The sequence below is a fragment of the Hippocampus zosterae genome, chromosome 3 (assembly GCF_025434085.1).
Source record: "Hippocampus zosterae strain Florida chromosome 3, ASM2543408v3, whole genome shotgun sequence".
Taxonomy (NCBI): Eukaryota; Metazoa; Chordata; class Actinopteri; order Syngnathiformes; family Syngnathidae; genus Hippocampus; species Hippocampus zosterae.
In genome coordinates this window covers 17,422,435-17,442,853 of record NC_067453.1, presented here as the reverse complement: position 1 = coordinate 17,442,853, position 20,419 = coordinate 17,422,435, and the positions used below count along the sequence as shown (strand labels likewise).

Below are 20,419 nucleotides of genomic sequence, written 5' to 3'. Positions count from 1 at the left end.
GCTGACACACGCGCACACACATAGGTCGACATGAGGGGACATGGGGCAGGCAAAATGCATCGATGACTACGTGTACTGTCACTTGTTCTGGTGTTGCAAAAATCTATTTGACATTCTCAACTTCCTTGACAACCAACCAAAAATAACATCTATTAAAAGATAAGACGTTCATGAGCATTGCCGTGGCAACCAGTAACAAAAAAATTCTTGTGTGTGTGTGTATGTGTGTGTGTGTGTGTGTGTGTGTGTGTGTATCCAAGGTCACTTATCCTCACTTCATAGAAACACTTTCTGAGACCTGTTGAACGTCATGTGAAACGTTCATTCTCATTTGCTCTGTGTTTGCTTTCCTTCAGTCCTTTTTGGTCTTTTATTCCACTAAGCTGCCTGTAGCTACTGACTGCGACTGTTGTAATTGTCTGCTGACACCGGAAAAAACAAACAGACTCACCATAAGGCATACACAGGCAAATGCCCGGACACCTGAGATGTCCAGTGAAAATGGATTCATAAAGTTGTCTTCAATTTTCTGAAAGCAGTTATTATTATTTAGATCTTGACTCACGCATATAAAATACTAAGATCTTGATTAATGTTTAATTACAGTCAAAGATGGATTCTGTATTAGGTTCTCTCGCTCAGGAAAGGGGAAGCTTTTAGTCAAATTGACACCTTTTAGTTGATGATAAACATTAACGCTCAAAATCTTTGCAGTACATGGATGTGGCGGGCTCCATGGGTTTGTCTCGAGCCCACCAAAATACTAAACACACCTCTGCTGGAACGCTTTAAAAAGCCAGCGAGCAAGCGGGGGAGCTGCAGAGTCGGGTGTTTATGCTCTGCAATGCTGCTCACGTTATTGTCAGAGACTGCAACAGTAACCCTGACTAACATCTGTAAGAGTACCTCATGTCATGCATGTGCATCCCTGTTGGTTGGGCTCCCCGAGGTGCTTATTTGGTACACTTTCTGCCTTGCTGCACCTTCTCCTCATCATGTCTGCTACATCTGCCAGGATATCAGTGGAGCCTTTGTGAAATGTTTTGTTTTTGTACATACACAAGCTGTTTTTTTGTTTTTTTTAGGTAACAAAAATTTACATTGTTTTCACTTATTCCACCGTTGTTTTTTACTTTTTCTTCTAGCATCGGATAGGCCAATTAGGGAATCTGATGCCTTATAACATACAGTATATGCGTATGTGGCAGCTTGCAAATAATGACAGCTATGCTGTAAACATGGCTGCTTTGTTTTTTAATACATGTACAGAATGACCTCAAATTAACAGACGCAGAACACTCGAAAAAATGAACCATAAGATAATTTATGTTTAAGTAAATATTTATTTAATTTTGTTTCAATCGTGTGATTTTTTGATTTGTTAAAATCAGCGTCAGTCTTAGAATTTCAAAAGTAGTCCATTTGAATCAGTTAAAATGTACGAATATAGTTTAATTATCGTAGGCTGTGGATAAACCAAGATTCATTTCACTAAATCTTATTAGATTGCCTCCCATTATGTTCAGATAAATATGAAAATATTTCCTGTGGTAAATTAATCGGTTTGTCATTATTTGAAATGAAAAAGAAGGACTTTCCCAGGATGCCTCGTAGCATTTGTAAATAGTTTTAACCTTCAAACAACTCTGTTCATAGCTACATACATCTTTTAGTGTAAAGTACCGGTACTTATTTTTGTATTCTCCTGTTGTGTAATAGTAGTTGTGTGTGTTGCACATAACTCTCGTTCTTATTTGCTTCATTTCCATTTGACTGGCAAATATACACCACATAGTTTATTGGCCCGTTTATGTTTAAGTTCAAGTAATTCAAATGAACGGAAATGTTTCATGCATTTGAAATGCATAACTCTAATGAATTTGCCCAAAAACATTCTGCAAGTGAATGGACTCTGGCTTTAGCGGATAAAAGTCACAGAAATATTTTTTTGGTTTTTGTGTGGGAATGCTGACATTCTTTGTAATTTTGCAAATGTATTGAGCAGGTTGGAGTGTATTTATTTACAATATAAGGCTGAGGGTGCTCTTTGGGTTAATTTTAACCTTCAAGATGTGTTTAGGTTAGGCAATAGGGGTGGCATGTGACCCTGTGGAGCACCCTTTTTTCCCCCTTCTGCGATATTCATCTGCTTTATTACCCCACTCAATTTTGGATTTGTCTAATCACTGATTAATCCATGTCATTCCAACATACAAGCACAAATGTGAAAACTGTGACCAAGTGGACCAATGAAGCAATGCACTGGCTGGAGTGTCTTTGAAACTTCAGCTGGCAGCTTGGATGAACATACGAAGACTGGAACATCCTACATTAGTTTCTGTGATGACATGTGTCTGTCAACAGAAAATGTTCCACTCGTTCACCAACAACAAGGCTATGGTGAATGCCTTTCAAAGAAGGTATCAAGCACTTTGCAAACAGGCCCGAAAAGCATCTGACAAAGCAAATGAACATCACCAAGAGACGCTATGCAGAAAAGATGGAAAAAAAGCAGTTCACTGTTAACAACTGTGTGTGGTTGTGGAATGGCCTGAAATCAGTAACAAACTCCAGGAGAGCATCCCCCAAGACGAGAACAATAAGGAACTGGCTGACGACCTCAATATGTTCTAATGCAAATTTGAAATGGACACTTTCACACCCAAAACACACTCCCACCCCCACTAACAACGACCTCAGTCACAGTCCACATGGTGTGTCTCCCTCCTGCCTGAGCGTCTGGACTGACCGGCTTGCGCCAGACTTTACACAGAACTGCAACAGATCCTTGGAGCTGTTTGAGACCCCATCCTGCTTCAAATGCTCCATCATCATCCCAGTCCCCAATTAAAAAAACTACATTATTGCAAGTGAATGACGACAGGCCTGTTGGTCTGACATCTCTACACCATCAACACCATCAGCCAAGGAGATCCCCAGGGATGCGTCCTATCTCCACTGCTCCTCCCTACTGTTGCTGATAGTGGTCACATTAAATCATGCAATGACCATCTGCATCATCCGCACAAGTGTCATTGTCCTGTAATTACTGCACTAATGGTCACTTTATTTTTGCTTATGTGCTGCCCTTCCATTATGTACATACTCTCTATATTTATGCGAAGACCAGAGCCGAAGTCGAACCCTTCACCTTTGCACTGTGAGGCCGGCGTGTTAACCAGTCGACCGCCGTGCTGCCTACAAAGTAAATATTAAAGTTAAACGTTAAAAGCCATACTAGTTTGGTGCAGAGGCAATTACATTTTATTATCTGATGCTTTTTATGGTTCAAATATTTCGCTTTTATACCATAAGTAAGAAAAAGTAAACGAGCTAGCGCTCGAGCCATACGTCTTTTTTCATAAACAATGTTGCTCAGGTTCTGACATGTCATGAATTGGTCAAGTGTTTCATACGCATTTTCCTGGCCCATACACTGTAATCGTTTCAAAATTGAAACGTGCCACCTGCCCACCGACGATGGAGGGAGAGAAAGCAAGCGAGCGAGAAATTGAGAGAGAGCGAGAAATTGAGAGAGAGAGAGAGAGAGAGAGAGAGAGAGAGAGAGAGAGAGAGAGAGAGAGAGAGAGAGAGAGAGAGAGAGAGAGAGAGAGAGAGAGAGAGATGCCTGAAGTGCAGGAGGGGCGGGGATCATGTGGGTCGAGGCGATTGGAAAATAGGTGGGACGCGCACGCGCTAATCCGATGATGGTTCCACATGCCCGGAGGTAGGGCCAACTCTGCGGTTGCGGGAGAAAAGGAGAAAAAAAAGTAAAAGCAAGGCGTTAGCGTCTCGAGCTGCGTCGCGGCGTCTCTTCCTCCGGAGCCCTTTGTGTTTGAAACTCTCCTATGTGACGTATCAATAATTCAGTCGCGCGCGCGCGCGAGCTAGCCAGACGAAGCGCTCGCCCCCCACCGCCACCCACCCATTGGCCAACCTACAGCGTCTCTGCGCGCGCTATGACTGCTTCTTCCGCGTGCACACACCACGGCCCCGCCGCGCCGCGCGACACACTCCTCTCCTGTCCTGCAAATCAGTGAAAAGCTGCAAAGAAGTGAAAAAGGAAAAAAATAAGAAAAGAAAGGACGACGGATTCCCAGTGTCAAATCGAGCTGGACTTGGTGGAACTTGAGAAAGAAAGGAGAGGAGCTAAGCCCTTGCCGCCAACTAGATTTCCAGAGCAAGCGTGTTCGCCAACTCCCAGCAGAGTTTGCGTCACTTTGGGCCAACGCTGGGGACACTCTCGCCGCCGTATTTGACGTTTCAAAGTGGACTAAAAAGCCCAAGTCGTCGCTTGTGATCGTGGGTATGTTGGCGTTTTGCCTGCTGAGTGCCGTGTGGCTCGCGGCAAGCCCCAACCCGAGCCGCGCTCAGAACGAGACGGAACCGATCGTCCTGGAGGGGAAGTGCCTGGTGGTGTGCGACTCCAACCCGACGTCGGACCCGACGGGCACCGCGCTGGGCATCTCGGTGCGCTCCGGCAGCGCTAAAGTTGCCTTCTCGGCCGTCCGAAATACCAACCACGAACCTTCGGAAATGAGCAACCGGACCAACGTCATCTACTTTGATAAGGTAGGGAACAAACACGTGCTTTTCAGATTGAAAGTGCCACTTTATAACCAAGGTAACCTCATTAATGTGCTGTTGAGATCAAGTGGAGATTTAATGTCTGACAAGGCAGAAGAAAAGTGTGGCGTTTGTGTTAAAAATGTTGAAGACCATCTACTGAGTCGCGAGTTAACAATTCCATGTCAGCTTAATGTGTTTATTAATTTGATTAATAATGTCTATGAAAATGGTGGTCTCACATCAGGACTGCTTTTGCAGTTAAAAACACTGCTGTAAGTATTTTTATATTGACTGTCATCCCTCATCGGGAAACGCAATTTACATTCTGCACAAGCTGTGCTGCAGATTCAGGAGGGTGTCGACGGTGCCTTGCTCAAGGGCACATCACACATCTGTCCACAGGAGGACTGAATGTAAAAAATATGGGTCCAAAGCACACACCCTGACAAATAAGCGACGGTTGCTGAAATATGAACTGTCCCATGCGTTTAAAAAAAGGTGTTGTAAAAACAAACAAAAATATTCAGGTCAGACTGAGTTGCTGGAAGGACAAATCAGCAACTTCCAGTCGTGCCAGTCTGGTACTCTAACGGTCAGATGCACAATCCAAGTGAAGCGTGTGTGATCCAATCCTTTTTGAAGCTAATGCAAGTCTGACATTTAAAAAAAAAGCCTTTTCCAGATTTTGGCTTTTCAAGATGATATTGGCTATGTGATCTGACATGTCATCAAATAATTTAGTGACTGCGGGTCACGGGGGCGAAGTCCTACTTGCTTGCCAGAAAGGTTCATTTTCACTCAAACTGCCGCTCAATTACCCGCCACGGTCCGCTTCCACCTATTCCATTAAATCAGACATTTGGCTGCAGAGATGCATAATTGAAATTTCATTGGGAAGATGATTTGAGTCTTTTTTTTCCTGCCCTATAAAGTTAAGTGGCAAAAAGGGGCAGATAAAGGAATCCAGTTTTTTGTCTTCACTGGTGGAATCTGAACACGGTGAGGCAAGATGCGCATTTTTGCACCGACTGGAAGTGGCCATTTAAATCATGTTGTTTCATTAGTCATAGACTTGATCGGATTCCTTGTATCTTGGAAAAAATTGGTCAGTTTATGAAACAACAGGAAGATAAATAAGAGCAGAAATGTTGTGTGTGGGTGTCAGCGAAAACTTCACATCTTGTCATGTTTGCCGCACCCCAACGTCAAATTGCAGCAACTAATTGAATCCCACGTCGACAACCTAACGTTATTATTTCTCCTCTGTCAGGTTCTCGTAAACGTCGGGAGCAATTTCGATGAGGAGAGGAGTAATTTCGTCGCTCCGCGAAAAGGGATTTACAGTTTTAACTTCCATGTAGTGAAAGTCTACAACCGGCAAACAATACAGGTTAGTGTGCGTGCGTGCGTGTGTGTGTGTGTGTGTGTGTGTGTGTGTGTGTGTGTGTGTGTGTGCACGCATCTTATTTCTCCAGTGAGAACAAAAAATGGGTGAGCATCAACAGATGATGGTTAGAATCCAAACATGCACAGAGTCACAATCAAATGGGGTGCCTGTAGCGCAATACTGCAGCCGCTACAACTTCAGCACCACGGACAGCACATATTCCCTCCACTTCTTTCTTGCGGTATTCAAATAGTGAGGTTCCACGCCGCACGGCTTTCAATTTACAGTAAAGAAATATCTATCCGCTGGTCTGTTTTTACCCAATTAGGGGTACGCGTGCCCCTGGGGGGGACGTGAGCATATTGCAGGGAGTACCTGGAAACATGGCATCATTTATTTTTCAGATGGATAACCTGTGGCGCTGCGGCGGCAAAATGACAACAGCCGCATGTCAACCCAAGTGTGACGTGAACCCTTTCATGCACCCTGTCACCTGATAACACGATATGCTGTCCACTGTTGTAACCGCTGTCCCTGAAAGGCTTTAAGCGGACTTCTTCAAAGGAGCGCCACTTTTTGGTGGTCAGTGTGACAAGAGTATATCCAGCAAAAGTCAGGTTAATTCTTCAATCAAAGTTATATATATTTTGAAATACATTTATGTTTGAATTAAAAAGAAGTCAATGCCTGAGAATTAAGTGTTCACATTTAAGAAACAAAAGAAAAAGATTTTCATGTTATAATCGGTTGTGTTCCGTTCCACTTTTGGAGACTCATCACGCCATACGAGTTAGGGGGTACTCACGCTATGACAAAAGGTTTCGGGGTAGACACTTCGGGAACCACACCCTTGCAAAACCACCTCCCCTTCGTCCCACTTACAACTCACTTCCACCGCATGCGCCCTGCTGCCTCTTTTGATTCTTTTGATGTGTCAAGTGATAGGAAATGTTTGAGCAACCCCTCACCCCCGTTCCCTGTATTAAACACGTGCATAATGAGTGTTAGTTACAATGTGTTCTTTGCAAATTAAACTGTTGTGTAATTATGATGTGGGCTCCCTGGAGTTTTGCCGTTACGTGTTGCTACTTAGACGCTATTATTGGAGTCCCAAATTAATTACCGCGGCATAGCTGCGGCAACAGCGAGGAAGGCGGGAAACATTTGGAGCGGGTTATTGTTGTCTGGCTACGCGCACAAAACACAACTGGAGGTGACAAATGTGAGGCGCGTTGCTTTGAAAGTCATCAAGTTAGTCAAACGGTGCAGAAGATATTGACATGAGGAAAACCGAGTGATTTCAACCTGCTTTCCAAATACAGAACAGGTGTCGAAGTTCCTCCCACCCATCCAAGCTAACCGGCGTGTTGAAAACTCCCGCTGTTTAATTGCCTGAGAGGCAGTTGTTGCGACGCGCGCAAGAAATGCGAGGCAGCGGATGAAAAACACGTTAAAAAGCATGAAGGGAAGGCAGCGAAGCCGCATGAAAAGGAAGGTGGCAGAAAGGAAAGGTGAAAATGAACCCGCGTGGATGGACGGGAAAAGTAATGAACGGGCTAGGAGAGGAATAAAAGGGAACGACTGTCACTAAGGAAGGGAAAAGATGCTTTGCGGGGACAAGCAGGATGAAAGTCTGAGGAAGCATTGATCATAAGACACTTTTCCAGTGCAATTAAACTGCTTATTTTGATTAATTGTGAGGGATCAGGTTGTGTTGCGTATTCTTTTTGCCTCAGTGAATCAATTCACTTACTTGCAAAGTGACGCACTTTATTCTTATTTATGTATTTTCAATCAGAAACCAGTCATCTGACGCATGACAGATAACACGACGCCAAGCGACACATCTTTTGCGATTAGATTTGTGAGGTTCTTAGAATTTGGTGGTTTCCTAAAATGCAATATTTAATCGGCGATTAATCCGTTGATTATTTTGTTGATTAATCGGTGAATCAGAATGTTTTATTTTCATTCAACACAAAGATAATCAGTCTGCTTTCATCGAGGATGACAGAGATGAGAAAATATTGACTGTTGACGAGCAGAATTTCTGAGGATTTGGACAAATTCTAAATTAAAAAGAGGTATGTAAACAATTACTCGATTAACAAATATCTTTATCGATTATCAATTAATTGTCAGTCGATCTTTGCACATCGAAGGAAATATGTGCAGTGATTCAATCTTTTTCATGAGTTAACACTGTGTTTTTTCCCTTTTTTGTCTGAAATGAAAACTCATTCACCTGGGATTGAATGTCCGGATTCTTAAAAACCCAAAATATGTCACTGGCAGTGAAAGAGTTTCAAACGAAGTTGATAAAAGCACTATTTTTCCTGGACTAAACGCATTTCGGGTCAGCATCTGTAAAATAACATGGCAGCAACCCATGTGGTACTCATACAGGGCACATTAATAATCTGTGATACTTTACTCCAACTTTGCCAGAATACTGGCCTGGTCCTGATTTTCATGTCAGTGTTGCTGCGCTTTTGACAATTTCGCAGACCGGCCTACTCCAAACATGGAGAGCCGACACAGCAGAAAGAGAGTCTTGGGATGCATCTGGCGGGATGACAATCTGTTTGCAGAAAGTCAATCTAAACCTTACGCCTGCTCAGTGCATGTCTAACACCAGCGTAGGGTTTACAACTGATCTAACGACGCATTTCATGTAATGGGTGGGCATGACCAATCGGGGGTCTGCGGTGGTCTCCAAGTCCCACTTGAAGGTGCAGGTGTGTTTCTGCCATCTGTCAACATTAGTGTTTGACTCCCACGCCGCATTTGAAGGTAGTGAGAGGATCCGCTTCGATTAACCATGATTGATGTCGGCTGTGACCACTACCACAGTGGCGCAGCCCTCCCACTCAGAGATCTGCAAAATTATCAACATCAGATTCACGCCATGCGCCGCACAGGATTCATGACGGCCATGACACTGGAGTTCATAGACTCTTCTTTTTCACTCCCATCGGTTGCCTGACAGGTCACATTTTTTTCCCAAGCATTTCTACTGTATCCGAAAATCAGCACAGCATAGTGAGGTTACTTTCTGCACATCCTGACCTTTTTGTCCAGTTTCCTCCCTCGGTGGCCTCCCTCATATCCAATGAGATATATATCGGAAAAAGGTTCTCTCAAGTTTAATAAACATGACGTTCTCTCTAGAAAATGATTTTTCTATTGTACGTGTAGTACAGATTCAATTGGAATACAGCGTCTCTGTGACTGTATCAACTTCCACATTGACGATGGCCAGTTGAAGACGTTATCCCATCCCATAGCCAAGCCTGGTTACTTCATGAGATTATTTAAATCCAAAGCATTTATGTTGCTCAACATTTAGTTTGAAAGTGGCCAATGCTGCTCGCCTGCGGGAGATGACCATAACGCACACGGGATGAACAATCGCCGTGGCGTCTGGTTTGACTTCGTCTTTCCACATGTAGGGTGGCCTGACAATAATCCAAAACACGAGAAGACATTTGTCACAAATCTCACTAATGTTTCTTGAGAGTACAATAATGCGCTCTTAATCGCACTTTAAATTCAAGTCAAATGTGTTGATTATCTAAAAATGAAAAGCAGTTGGCCATTTACTTTTGAGCGGAAATTAGTTTATTTATGTTTTGTTTTGTGTATTTGGAATCAAGCAAAAAAAAATAATTATTTATTCGTTAGAATTTTCAGTTGGCTATCCGAATGCCAAAATATTCGATAGCGGCTGTCCTTCAGTCCTCACACTCATCACTCCTCAGCAATGAGACAGACAGGAAGCAATGCTAAGCTAAAGTGACCGGAGTGGCTTGAAGGGGAAGTCAAAGCCCAAATTTTCTTTACAGTAAAATGTTTTCTGTTTTCAGTCAACAGCAAGTGGCAAAATGGTGGAGTCCAGTCCATTCAGACAGAACTCACTGGAGTGGGACACTTCTATCCAATGTGTGCACTTAGACTGCTGTTGCGGCTTCCCTCCTTAAGCTCATAATGTGTGTATGTGTGGTGGCATCAGCACAACATTTGCTTCTGTAATGAACTTCAGCAGCAGCTGACGACTTCCACGCTCGGCTTTAACTGTCCAGCCTGCATTTGTGTCACATGTGCATATTGAGCAAATAAACTAATGAGGCCAAATTACACAGTTGGGCGACCGCATGAAAAGGCAACGAGCTGATTTGCTTGAAATAAGGGGAGAAGGCAGGGTCTAGAACTAAGAACTGGTGAAGGGGGTTCCGGAGATAGAACTGTACAAATGGAAACTGTTCAATCACGAGCTGCTGATTGGCTGCGTTCCGAAATTAACGCGAGCGGAGAGCGCTCTGTCTCTCCGAGCACACACACTCGCAGCGTGTATTAGGGCCTCAGAGTTAATTTCTGAACGCACACCTGGTTGAAAGAAGCAAACAAGGACAAAACATCCGCTTCCAACCACAGAAAACCTTTCCTTTTAAATTGAAAATGGCTTACTTTAACTAGAATCTTGCATTGCAATGTGGTCGAATCCTGCTCAATTATTGTGCCTTTTCCTGCATGCTGAACTAGCGATGCATCACACGTTAGTTGCCATGACTACTACTTCTTTTTCTATACCTTCTACTTTCTTTTGTCATTTGGCAAATACCTTTGGTGCATTATTAATTCATATACTAAAGAAGGTGGCCACCGGTGGTCATACATTAAAAGTCTTTGACAGCCGTCAAAAGAAAGTCAACATTGTCGCAACTGACTCTGTTGCTCTGGATCACCAAAAATCTAAAAAGCCATATAAGAGCTCGAGGGCAAAATTATTTAGCTATCCTTCACACGTACGTGAGCCAGGGGCCTCTTACAAAGCTTTTTTTTTTTTTTGTACGTTCTGGTTTCTTACAAGCAACGTCAACCTCAACTAGTATCGTGCAAGAGAAATCCTGGGTGAGAGGGATGGAAATTGGTTACAAACATGAATCAGCCAGTACCTGAATGTACATTTTTTGTACACTTGTTTTCAATTAAAAAATGCAGATTTTCTAGCTAGAGCGTGAAATGAAGTACCACCGTGGCTTTCCTGTATGTGTACCCACCTTAAGAGCTAACAACAGATGTTCTTATTCTTGTTCTTTTCCCTCATAATAGCTTTTGTTTTTATTTCAGCTGTGCGCTTTTTAACGCAATTTGGGGAGCATCTGTTCGAAAAATACAAAGAGACTCACTGTGGAGTTTGAAGCTGGAACTATTTTGTTGAGTTTTTTTCCATTCACATAACAACCTATAACCTACAACAACCTATAATGTGCTAACCTGCGGGAAATGCAGCCGCGCGACACAACTCGGAGGAAGGCCATTGTGCTAGCCATTGGCCAGAAAGGCAATTGCTAGAGTTTAATGAGTTTAATGTGGGCGCCTATGAAAATGTGTGTGGGACTAAAGCTCCATGTGGCTCTGCTGGAGAATCAAGGCTCTGTGAACACTCGCTATTATGTCAAGTCAAGTCAAGTCAACAGTATTTATAGAGCACTTTCAAACAGCCATCGCTGCATACAAAGTGCTGTACATGGAGCAATTTAACATATACAATAAACAGTAAGACGAATCAGTAATAAGTAATAAGTAATAAGGCGGTAGAAAGCACCAAGCAGTAAAATCAAGAGCAAATCTAAGTCATGCTGAGTCAAACGCCAAAGAATACAAGTGAGTTTTGAGGAGGGCTTTAAAGATGGGCAGCGAGGAGGCTTGCCGAATGTTCAGTGGGAGGTCATTCCAGAGAGATGGACCAGCAACAGAAAAGGCTCGATCCCCTCTGAGCCTCAGTTTAGTTCTTGGTACGTCTAGCAAAGACTGGTCCACAGACCTGAGGCGCCGGGCAGGGGTGTAGGGGTGTATGAGCTCAGAGAGGTAAGGTGGCGCGAGATTATTCAGAGATTTGAAAACAAAGAGGAGGATCTTAAAAAATAATTCTAAAATGAATGGGGAGCCAGTGAAGGGATGCCAAAGTAGGAGTTATATGCTCCCTCTTACGAGTACCAGTCAAGAGGCGAGCAGCGGCATTCTGTACCAGCTGAAGGCGCTTGATGGAGGACTGGCTGACTCCAAAGTACAGGGCGTTGCAGTAATCGAGCCGGGATGTGACAAAGGCATGAATTACTGTCTCAAAGTGTTCATATCATTATGGTCTGCACCAAAGAATTTGCCACTTTGCGGTATCCTTCCATTCATCCATTTTCCAACCCGCTTATCCTCACGAAGGTCACGGGCCTGCTGGAGTCTATCCGAGCTGAGTTGGGGCAGTAAGCGGGGTGCACCCTGAACTGGTTGCCGGCCAATCGCAGGGCAAACACAGAAGAACAACCACTCACATTCACAGTCGTACCTTGCGTGCTGGAAGAGTGTTCCATTAATCCAGCACGCATGTCTTTGGAACATGGGAGGAAACCGGAGTACCCGGAGAAAACCCACGCAGGCACGGGGAGACTCCACACAGGAAGGCCAAAGTCTGAACTTTGCACCTACGCGTTGTGAGGCATGCGTGCCAACTAGTCGACCTTTGTGCCGCCCCTTTGCTGGTATTCTTTGTACAATATTTTTGTGTGATCCCTTGCTCGTGCTCTCATTGTTTTTACATATTTAAAATGTTTGTTATATTTTGACTGTATTTGAAGGCCTTAAAAAAAACAAGTGTCATAAATGCTTTCGATACATTCCAAGAAGTTCAGAACATTATCTTACCCCCATATTACACACACCAAAAAGTTGGGTTTGTGATGTTTCAATTTCTCCACTTTTTAACACTTATTTACATGACCTCCCTTGACAAACGATGGAGGGTTCCAACACAATAATTTGTCCACTTTTATAACGCAGGTCCTCAACAAATTCTTGCTATTAAACGAATTATGTACAAACATAAAATATTGAGGGCAGCGCGGTAGTCCAGTGGCTAGCACGTCGGCTTCACAGTGCAGAGGTACCGGGTTCGATTCCAGCTCCGGCCTCCCTGTGTGGAGTTTGCATGTTTTCCCAGGGCCCGTGTGGGTTTTCTCCGGGTGCTCCGGTTTCCTCCCACATTCCAAAAACATGCATGGCTGGCTGATTGGACGCTCTAAATTGTCCCTAGGTGTGAGTGTGGGCGTGAATGGTTGTTCGTCTCTGTGTGCCCTGCGATTGGCTGGCAACTGATTCAGGGTGTCCCCCACCTACTGCCCGAAGACGGCTGGGATAGGCTCCAGCACCCCCTGCGACCCTGGTGAGGATCAGGCAGTTCGGAAAATGGATGGATAAAATATTGAAAAATACGCTTTTGGACTGCGGATGGCGTTTATACTCATATTTACTATTTTTCATGATGGTAACAAGTCCAACAGTTGAGAAAGTTATGCACTGATGACTTCAAGGAAATCTGTTCACTGGCCGTTGCTAGTTACCACAGACTGATATAAGCAACAGTGCTTCTGACAACTTGACGTATCAGCATTTGTGATTTTCGTTCACTATCTGCTTTCATTGGTCCATGCGGCTTTCAAACATTGAATCGGAGGTCACTTACGAGCAAGCTGAGACCACCTTCCAAAGCCTTCTCACCCTATTTCTTTTGAGCATTCTGCGGCTCAGATAGCTTCTCACACCAGTGAATCAACTGCGCTTGTGTTTGCTCTAACCGAAACCAAACATGAAAAAAAACTGAATGTGCATGTTTTTGAAACGCGAACATGCAAATTCCACACCGGAGCCCAGATTGGAATGATAATTAATCACTATATCATCCGTAATAATAATTAGAACAGCACATTCATTTTTGAATGCAAAATCCAATATATAAATACACAGTAGAGATGACCAAAAGCAGTCAGTGTCGATATTTTACACTTAATCAGAGATTTTTTTTGTCCCAAAGTACTCGCCTGTTGCGTTTTATATTTGCGGCCTCTCCGCGCTTCCACCTTTCATATTTGGCTTCCAATTTTTTTTTCTGTGTCTTCTTTTAGTCATTGGCTTCCTGCATCCCCTTTGTTGCACTTGGTCGGTTATTGCCTCTTGCTCCATAATAAGGCACTTAATTGATGCTTATGCATAATGAATGTGGGTCAATTTAGGCCTGACCAATGTGCAGTCCTCTTACCATGCTTTTATTTTTATGCCTGGTAATTGAGGTAAGGTGAGGAGAGTGTAGTACACTCTTCATGGGAGTGTATGTGCTAGCGTGTGTCCTCAAGGGTGAATGTCCGGCACAACATATCAAGGGGTTAATAAGGGTTATTTGACACCGTTGGTTATGTTCTATGTCCAGTAATGCCCTGATTGCATCTAATTGCTGAGGTCACCTCAACATTCTAGATAAAGGAACAGAAGTGACTCCTTAAGGTCTCCATCAAAGTAAGTGGCAGCTGAGTCAATAATATTTACATCAAAATTATTGCAGTATGCCACAAATAACTGGATCAGTCCACTACTTGTACATAATACAGGCGTGAAGAGCAGTTTTGAACTAGACTCTTGGCCAACATAGCATGTTCAAAGTTCTCTTTGGATCACAAAGAACTGAACAGATCTCAACATCTTTAAAAAAAAAATGTTTTATTGATTAAGAATCATACAATGCCATTCAATAGAGATTTAACGACTCCATTTGAGCTGATCTTTGCATGGGAACCTGCATTGGGGCCGATCCCAGCTGTCTCAGGGCACAAAGTGGGTACAACCCGAAATGGTTGCCAGTCAATCGCAGGGCACACAGCAACTAAAAACTATTCACGCTCACACCAATGCACAATTTAGAGTGCTCCATTAAGCTCTCATGCATGTTGTTGTGGGAGGAAACCGGAGAATACCCGGAGAAAACCCACGTAGGGATGGTGTCATGATTCTCAAATATGATATGGCTGGTAAGCATGTACTGCGCATTAAGTGGAGGAGTGTTGGAAGGACACACGGGAAAGCGGAAACAAAACTCGCTGGAAACAAGAACTTGAAGTGGAACAAATGTGGCAAAAAAAATATGTACATGAAGCGTGGATGGCATCCTAAAGCAAAAGCGCAATGTATAAAAGATATTAAACATACATTGTGTGCATATATTAAAAGTGAGCGCAGTTCTTTGAATACTGTATTTTATTGGTTTCAGCACCAGAAATTACACATCCCTACCTCCTGCCCCCCACGTTGACCTATGGCACGTCGCCGTCCTGATATAATGAAAAAAGGAGTTCAAGTAGCGTCTGAGTGTTTTCATGTAATTATTCAATGCAACATACTAACACTCGTTCTCACACGTGTGCTCTGACTCCCATTAAGCGGGTTGCCCATTAAAGAGGAGTGGCGGACCAAAAGAGCTCTCCACTCTCTTCATCCTGCCCACACACACACACACACACACACACGCACGCACACACACACACACACACACACACACACACACACACACACACACACACACACACACACACACACACACACACACACACACACACACACATACACACTTGTGCCTCAGGAGGTGGCGTGATGTATAAGTGTATAATTATGGTGTGATGATTATGGTTATGCCACACCTGTTGATTTAGCGAAGTTTCAAATCCTTTAACTCCACCAAGCAGATTTGTTCATATGAAGAAACTTTTGTTGTTCGAACAGTTACTAGTACTGCACTGTCACGTACATTATGTACACACACATGGTACACCTGTGTGAATTTTATTGGACTAACTAACCTTAGCGCCGTATGTCATGCAGTGTGACTGTTGCAAATAATGTAAAACAAATGACAATGAGAAGTCAAGATCCTGTGAAGCAGTCACCACAAAGTGAATTGTCGACACCCTATTAACTCATTCAATCCCAGCCATTTTCACTGGAGCAACCCCCTCAATCCCAGCGTTTTACTGGATTTTGACTGATCATGCAAGGCCCACAGAATATTTGGTTCTAATCTATATATATATTGCGCGTCGTCCCGCACGCGGTCTGTCCTTCCGTCTGTCCCTTTTCAAAACGTACCTACTTCACCGCGCCGCCACTGCGCCTCTCAGGCAGTGGCTCACTACGATCGCGCGGGCATCTTAGCGAAAAAATGTTGTCTACCCACAAGCATTGCAATAAAATTGTTAGTTATTTAGTAGAGCTAAACATCTCTTTATTTTCGCGATAAGCAATGAAGATGAACAAAATTTGAACCAAGCAACAACACTTTTGTGGGCCGAAGGCCCACCTTACCAGCCTTCCGCAGGAACTAGCTGATGAGACGCCCGGAGGGCGGCGAACCACCACCTTACCAGTCTTCCGCAGGAACTAGCTAATGAGCCGCCCGGAGGGCGGCGAACCAGCTAGTGCTATATAAACATGGAGCCTACCAAAATAAAGATGGGACACTCTTCTTCCAGCAGAAAAAAAAATGGTATCAATCTTTTTTCCATTCTTCAGCAATCTGCATTACAAAATGGCTAAATTTTATGAAAATGTCGATCCCTGGGCAAAAAATTGAGAAAAAGAGCTTTTTATAAAAGCATGCATTTCAAGCATGTGAGGCACCACAGCCACCTACTGGTCGCTTTTTTACATGACTTACAATGCAAACGGCTTATTCTCATTCGCAGATTGCATCAGACCCTCCTCCTCTGTATGACGCCAAAAAAAAAAAGACTTAGAGTACAAGTCTTTAGTAGGCGGGGCGTAATTTTAAAAAGACATACAGGTACGTCTTGTGGAATGAAAGAGTTAAAAACCTTTGCTATACCATATCAGTCCAACCGTGTACGAGGTGAGTCAGAAAATCCCAGGACAGGGGTCGGAAAATATATTTTGAAAAATAAAAATGCTTTTTATTCTTTTTTTTTTTTTTTTTTTTACAAGTCTTTCTCTTCATGAAAATCAACCACCATGACAACAATGGAACCTGGAACACAGCCGAGCTGGAGCAACCTCTCCACTCACTTGACATGGCTCTGTGAAATTATTATTTTTTTTCTTCTTCTTCCCCAAGCTCGAGGGATCCAGGTGCATGAACGGACAACAGACAAGACCCGGAAAGTGCACTAATTTCCAAAGTGATCACTTGCGGGGCAAAAGCAGATTTTAGTCCTGAAATATTTCTGACAGCTTGTTTGCTTCAAGACTGTAGGAACTTCGAAATACATTCATTTTCTCGAGCCATTGACCAGTGTGTGTATGTGTGTGTGTGTTGCACCCATAACCTTGTTAACTTTTAAACGTCTGCTACCATATGCTCTCATTGTGTTTCATCACTAACAATATTGGGATGTGAATGATGTAAATGTATGTTTTCGATTGTATTTTTAAAAAGTGGTGTTCACCCACACCACGATCTGTTATTCTCGAGAGAGGTCTTGGTCTCAAGATTGGCCTCGAGAGCACTTTTTAAGGGTTTTGGTCTCGTCTCAGAATTCGAAGTCAGATCAATTCCACAAAATAGACACTCGTTTGTTTTAAAACGTTGAACGATTTGCGTGTTCGGCGTTCGCAATATTCCGGTGGGTCTTTGACTTCCGTGCTCTATTTGTAAATCCGTTTCCATCTGTCTGTTGTCCAGGTGAGCCTCATGCACAACGGCTGGCCCGTGATCTCAGCCTTTGCTGGCGACCAGGACGTGACCCGCGAGGCGGCCAGCAATGGCGTTCTGATCCAGATGGAAAAAGGAGACCGGGCCTACCTCAAACTGGAGAGAGGAAATTTGATGGGAGGATGGAAATACTCCACCTTCTCCGGCTTCCTGGTGTTCCCCATGTAGAGTAGAAGTGTGGAAGTGGAGCAGGGAAGTGAAAAGGAGGAGGAGGAGGAGCCGGTTGTTGGTGGGAAGTGCAAACGAGATGGCGCTGCGCGGGCAAGAGAAAATGAGTTGACCATGGACTTCTGTTTGGGATGCTGCTGAAGAGTTGAAAAGTGTGGCCACCTTCTTCTCTTCCCTTCATTCTTTCATCCATCTATTCCTCCTAGTGTTGATCTGTGGATGGACCCGATTTTTTTGTTTTGTTTTGTTCTCTGCTCCATTCAATACATATAACGTTAGTGTAGAGTGGCAGCCCTTCAGTCCCTTCATTCCATCGACTACTTTGAGGAATGTTTCTTTCATAGTCCAGCCCATCTAGTTTTTTGGGGGAAATTGCTCAGATTTTGGAGCAAACATCAAAATGTCCATCTTCTTCAAGAAGCTTTAGTCAGCTGCGTTAAGTCCTTTGGCCGCATCTTCTCCAGAAGACTCCCCAAATCCACCACCACGCCATCAGGCAGCAAGCGACGGCAACAACACCTCCAAATGCCAAGTTTACATGGGAACTGTTAATCAACCGATTTTGGGTTTTTTTTGCGCAAATATCACCAATAATAATCATGATTCTGCAACGGGCTTCAAAACTGCGGCAAAGCACATGAGGCGCAAGGCATTTTGAACAGTGCTGCTTTTCTTGCTTTGTTTTCTTTCTTTTTTTTCTGTCTCTGAAAGCTGCAGTTTCGTTTGACTTCTCTGTGACCCACCCCCAGAAGCTCCGCCCCCTCATTCCTCCTCCATGAGCGGTCCATCTCATCCTCCTCCAAACCTTCCCCCACGTGTACTTTTATCTGCTGCTGTATTCCTTTGCCTCCTAGCACGGACTAATCCTTGCTTTACTTCAACGTCAGACTTGGGACTCTGAGACACTCAAAAGAAACAATATGTCGTACATACATGAGGTTATATCATAGATCCGAGCCACAGTTCCTACCGCGACTATGATGATGATAACAATAATACCCACACTTTAAATCGAATCCGGTTGATGACTATAATGTCTGTATATTCTGTATTTCAGTGTTATATCGAAGAAAAAAAATGATTATAAGGGGAACTGCTAGTGATTTTGTGTGGGGAAACTGGGCTGCTGTTCTGCTCTTCTGATGACAAGAAAATTTGCTTCTTGTTTTTTTTGGGGGGGGGGTCAAACTAAGTTGTGGCTAAAAAGCTCAGATGCTACATACATACCGTGTTACAATATATTATCAGAAGATAAAATGCTATTATTATTATTATATTATTATCTTGGCTGTAAATTACATGTGAATATTTAGACCTTAAAAATTCTGATTTATCTCTCAATCAAATGGATTTAATATTGACTGTTTTGATCTTTTAATTGCTTTGACATCAATAAAATGTAAATGTAATTTTATTTTTCTTTAATCTAATTCACTGTCTGGTCTGGTAGTTTGTTCAATCAACATTTTTTGTGTCATGTTCTTGTCCACTTGTAGTTGTCGTCGCATTTCCCGACTCCCTCCACTGCCGCGTTCTCTTGTTTGACATCTTTTTTGTTTTTGTTTTTTTTTTTGCCTCAAGCTTCCCCCTTTTTGCCGCTGTCTCTCTCCACTCTGTTGGTTTTTAAGGTTTTGTGGTTTGTTTCTCTCCAGACTAATGAGCTCCGGGGGGAAAATTTGTGCTAGGGAAAAAAAATGAAATAAAAAACGTAAAACACAAACATCATTTCCTTCCTCCCTTCTCCTTCTCGTCGTCTCTTCCTTCTTTTTATTTCATCTCTTCGTTCTTCATGTCTTATGTTGCCGCCACTTGTCCCTCCCGAAGACCCTCCTTTAAACATCTTGTCCTCAATTTCTCTCTCCGTCTACGTTCCGAGCCCTGGTTTCGCTCTGTAAACACAGCTTCATCTTCTTATTGTTTTTAAGTGGCTTGTCATCACTCACTGAATGTTTGGAGGACTCAAATTTAGAGCATTCGGGGAAATGTGTTGTTGAGAAGTAACAGACTATTCTTCCTGCACAACTACTGCAAATGGTAATTTTTTTTTTAAACAGTTCACAACTTTCTCAAAAGGGGTGACATGTTTGAGCCAAATGTACTTTTGCTCATGTGTTTAAAAGAATGCCCTGTGATTCAGTGGCGACCCATCCAGGGTGTACCCTGCCACTTGTTGGGATTGGCTATAGTGCCCTGCAACCATAAAACAGGTTAAGTGGGACGAATGGATGTTCTCAAGAAAAAAGCCGAGTTCTGAATCAGCAAATTGTCTTATGCCGTTTCCGCAAATTAAAAATGATTCTAAACACAATCTTTTATTTTTGTTGTGTTTTGGATTTGAGACAACGAGCTTTAATGCATGCTTATTTTAAGACAATAGATTTTTGGTGTTGGCAATTGGCTGCTTATAATGTGTCACTGAAATCTATGCGATTCATTTCATCTCTTTCTACCAATTACAACAACCATTTTATTCAAATACAGTAGCATACGTTGAACCATTTTGGGGAACCAACGCGCAAACTGAAGCTACTGCAAGAGTGCGGAAAAATACAAAATTGGTGACATGAAGGCCGCCATGGAACTCAAATGGAATGATAACATATGGCAGCTGTGGCTGCTCATTACAATATGGCTAAAGCAACAACTTAATAATACAAGAAGAGTTGATCGCGCATTGGAAGTTAGCTGGCTTTTGTGTTCGTGTGAAGAGACAAAGTTAATGGTGAGTACACGATTTAGTGGGTTTTTAT

General features: G+C 43.1%; 1 protein-coding gene across 2 annotated transcripts; it reads left to right on the top strand.

Annotated features, from left to right (window-relative positions):
* Window positions 1-3,647: 3,647 nt before the first annotated feature.
* Window positions 3,648-19,099, top strand: cbln1 (cerebellin 1 precursor). 2 transcript variants are annotated; one of them, XM_052061560.1, is made up of 3 exons: window positions 3,648-4,572; window positions 5,840-5,959; window positions 6,361-6,971. In XM_052061560.1, the coding sequence occupies exons 1-3, from the start codon at window positions 4,309-4,311 to the stop codon at window positions 6,451-6,453; spliced, it is 477 nt and encodes a 158-aa protein (XP_051917520.1). In that variant the 5' UTR covers window positions 3,648-4,308; the 3' UTR covers window positions 6,454-6,971. The 2 variants fall into 2 exon arrangements, with proteins under 2 accessions (XP_051917520.1, XP_051917519.1); XM_052061559.1 differs by lacking the exon at window positions 6,361-6,971 and adding an exon at window positions 17,472-19,099 and having other exon boundaries at window positions 3,660-4,572.
* The last annotated feature ends 1,320 nt before the right edge of the window (window positions 19,100-20,419 follow it).